This window comes from Plasmopara halstedii (assembly GCF_900000015.1).
Source record: "Plasmopara halstedii genome assembly, contig: Scaffold_2904, whole genome shotgun sequence".
Taxonomy (NCBI): Eukaryota; Oomycota; class Peronosporomycetes; order Peronosporales; family Peronosporaceae; genus Plasmopara; species Plasmopara halstedii.
This window is the reverse complement of record NW_020189809.1, coordinates 1,050,706-1,053,761: the sequence shown is the minus strand read 5'-3', so window position 1 is coordinate 1,053,761 and position 3,056 is coordinate 1,050,706. Positions and strand designations below refer to the sequence as shown.

The following is a 3,056-nucleotide window of genomic DNA, read 5'->3' as shown; positions in this document are numbered from 1 at the left end:
GCGGATATGCCTCCTTGCTTACCGCACGAACTAATGACACTGAAACCACGAGATGTTGCTCAGATGATTTTGAAATACCGTGATCGGCTGGCGGTCTCACTACCCCAGAGCTCTATTGACTTGATTGTGGATCAACACAAACAACTGCTGAAAGTTATCAATCGTGAGCAAAAAATCCGGAATGCGTTGGGCCGTATGAACGAGCAGACGGGTTTCTTTTAAGCTTGGAGTATTTAAGGACTGAAGGACAGGAACTTATGGAGTTCTTTGGAGGCTTAGCCTCTCCTCTCCCTAATACCGCCACGGTTGAAAGCGATTTCTCTGTCCTCAAATGGGAAAAAATCTTCACAGATCAAATCTTACTACATCTTCCCTGGAAGAATTATTACATAGTCGTCAAATTCGCTCTTTATTGAAGAATCAGTGCGGATTAGCACCGTTTTTTAATAAAATGCCGTATGTTCCGTATTTTGTTCCAGTCGCGCTCCGTATTTCTACGAAATACGAAATATAAGGAATATTCCGTGTATAGAGAGGCCTGGTTATATCGCTAGGCCCTTTTAAAGTGGTGCTCTATTTATAAATACCATTTTTACCAAAATTATTTTCGAGAAAAAACCAATGATAGCCAAAAAACGTTTAAATGTGGTTTCTATCAGATAGGTGACTATTCGTCATCGAATATTCGAATTCCGTAATCCTGCAACTTTCGTGACCCGTATCTTGTCGTTGGCAACGTTGCTTTCCTAACTCTCTAGGCCAGTTGCAGGTTAGTCTTCTTAACAGAGACGGACTCCTTTACGGAACAAGTATCAGCTTTAGTATGGCCTGAAAGTGATGCGGTTAGATGCAGCGTCCAAACAAGTTCTTTCTGTTTGCTACCAGTTTTGTCTCCTTTTCAGACGAGAGGAGGCGGCTGTCACTGGTGTGAAGCGGCAACGTCAACAATTGGTGAATATGAAGACACGGGATTGGCTTTATCTTAAACATCATACAGGTCAGCACAAATCCCAGTGAGAAATCTATAACACACTTGGTACCAAAGGAAAAAATCTGTTTTTATTAAAACTCCCTTCGGCGACACGATGCACGCCCATTTTGTACGATCCGATGAAATGCTGCACTTTTCGTGCTGACATAGATATCGTGGAAACAATAATCTGCGAGGCTTTTCTCAATCTAATAAATCTCACTGGACTTTCTCATGATCGAGCTCTTGCTATTCCACCAGCAGGAGGATGAGCATGGCACAGTTATTGGATATCAAGCCGCAATCAAGAACGTCATGCAATTAAATCTCGTGGCTGATTTCCTCTTTCACGGGCTCTTATTTCGGCAAACAACTGTGTCGCTAGAATCTGTCAAGTTACGCTCATGAGCTAGAGAAGGCTGGCTTAGAAACCGGCCGATGATTGCAAGCGTTATTGTTGCGATCTTAAAAAATATTTTACATCCAAAGGTCTTTGTATTTATGTTGGATGAATTCCGCAATACATCCTGAAATTTCTTACCTGATATGTCGTATTTGCTTTCAACATAATGGCGATTTGTTAGATCTTCAGTTGCTTGCTATTCCTATGTTCGACCTTCACATGTCTGCAAATATTTATCGACTGATTGTTTCGGTGCTGGACAATATCTGTACGTCTCGGGAACTGAAACTGGTTGGCCTTGACCTCGTTGTGTCAACTGTCATGACTTGATACGTAGCTGCGTCGTGACCAGCCTTGAACGTGGTGAATTGGCAACGCGTTCAAAAAATCATAGGAAACTAAACTAAACGCAACATCTAAATAGCTAAAAAATATAAATAACTTGAATTGTTTTGGTACGATTGTTACTTGATTAGTATTTAAGAAATGCGACAATCTATTCGGATTATTTTTCGCATATTAGATAAGTAATACTTGTAGTATCAATGAGCTGCAGCCCTCGTCCTGGCATTCTCCCGTAATTTCAGCTATTTCGGCATTCTTTCATCACATAGACAACAGCATCAAGGTTTTGTGGTCCAGAGTATTAACTATGTGTCATCAGAGTACTGGAACCTCAAGACTGGTTCAGATGCTATTGGATTTGACCGAAATCGATAGACCCTGCCACCAGATAAGATGAACGCTCGACAAGATTTCAAGAATATTCTTGTGACTGGTCGTTTTAGCATCAGTCCATTCGGGGAGTTATTAAAGATCTTGGGATCGAAATCGACGAAATTGTGGACGCGCGCGAAGACGATATGCATCTTGAACTTATACGAAATGTTAGTAGAATTATCATCAGTTTCATTGCCAAAGTCTCCAATCTCTTTCGAATCGCAATTCTGAAGTCGGCCTAGTCAAATCGATGCACCCGAGACATTGCGTCACCAGCTTTGCCGAATCAAAAAGCTATTGCTGCATCATCGCACACGATCGGGAATCGTTTGGGGGCTGCGCTGCGGCTCGCTTGTCAATCCAATCCAGCCTTCAATCAGTGACTCGACATTTGCAATGATACAACAACCTTTAAAGATGGATGGGCAATCATAAAAGGTCAATTTAGCATTATGATCGCTTACAGAATTTTTCGCGTTCATTATTAGCACTTCGTCTGTCGTGTCTGATTTTTAAAATTTGTTCGTTTTAAAGTGACATATCACTGGAATTGACAAAAAAGTGGCTCTGAGACAGACAAAGAATCCCCGACGTTTTAATACATTTACTTATTTACCACTTTTAATTCCGACGTAGCATATTTTCTCAAAATTGGTATATACCAATTTTAAAAAGGCCTGTGCATCACGGCTCACGAGTGCAGGTCTCGTTATTGGATACCAATACTAGCAATTTGCGATCCTAATATAAGGCAGAAGATAAGCTAAGTCGTTAGTGAAATCGGGCGTGGGCTCAATCCACAATCGGAAATGATTGTGCTTTAGTTTATTGCAACTGATTATTGCGAACTAATGTAGGGTGTTCACCGAGACTTGTCTACCTCAGTTGACGCAAGTAGTAAGTAGTCAAATACTTACAGTTCGTAAATACCGTAAAACACAGGGACAAAGGAACGATGATTTA

General features: G+C 41.0%; 1 protein-coding gene across 1 annotated transcript; it reads left to right on the top strand.

Moving 5' to 3' along the window:
• Positions 1-2,111: 2,111 nt before the first annotated feature.
• Positions 2,112-2,528, top strand: PHALS_05639 (uncharacterized protein; the record flags this gene model as incomplete). The annotated part of the gene is made up of 2 exons (XM_024719217.1): positions 2,112-2,260; positions 2,336-2,528. 2 exons carry the CDS (start codon positions 2,112-2,114, stop codon positions 2,526-2,528), a joined length of 342 nt encoding a protein of 113 aa, XP_024584538.1.
• Between the last annotated feature and the right edge of the window lie 528 nt (positions 2,529-3,056).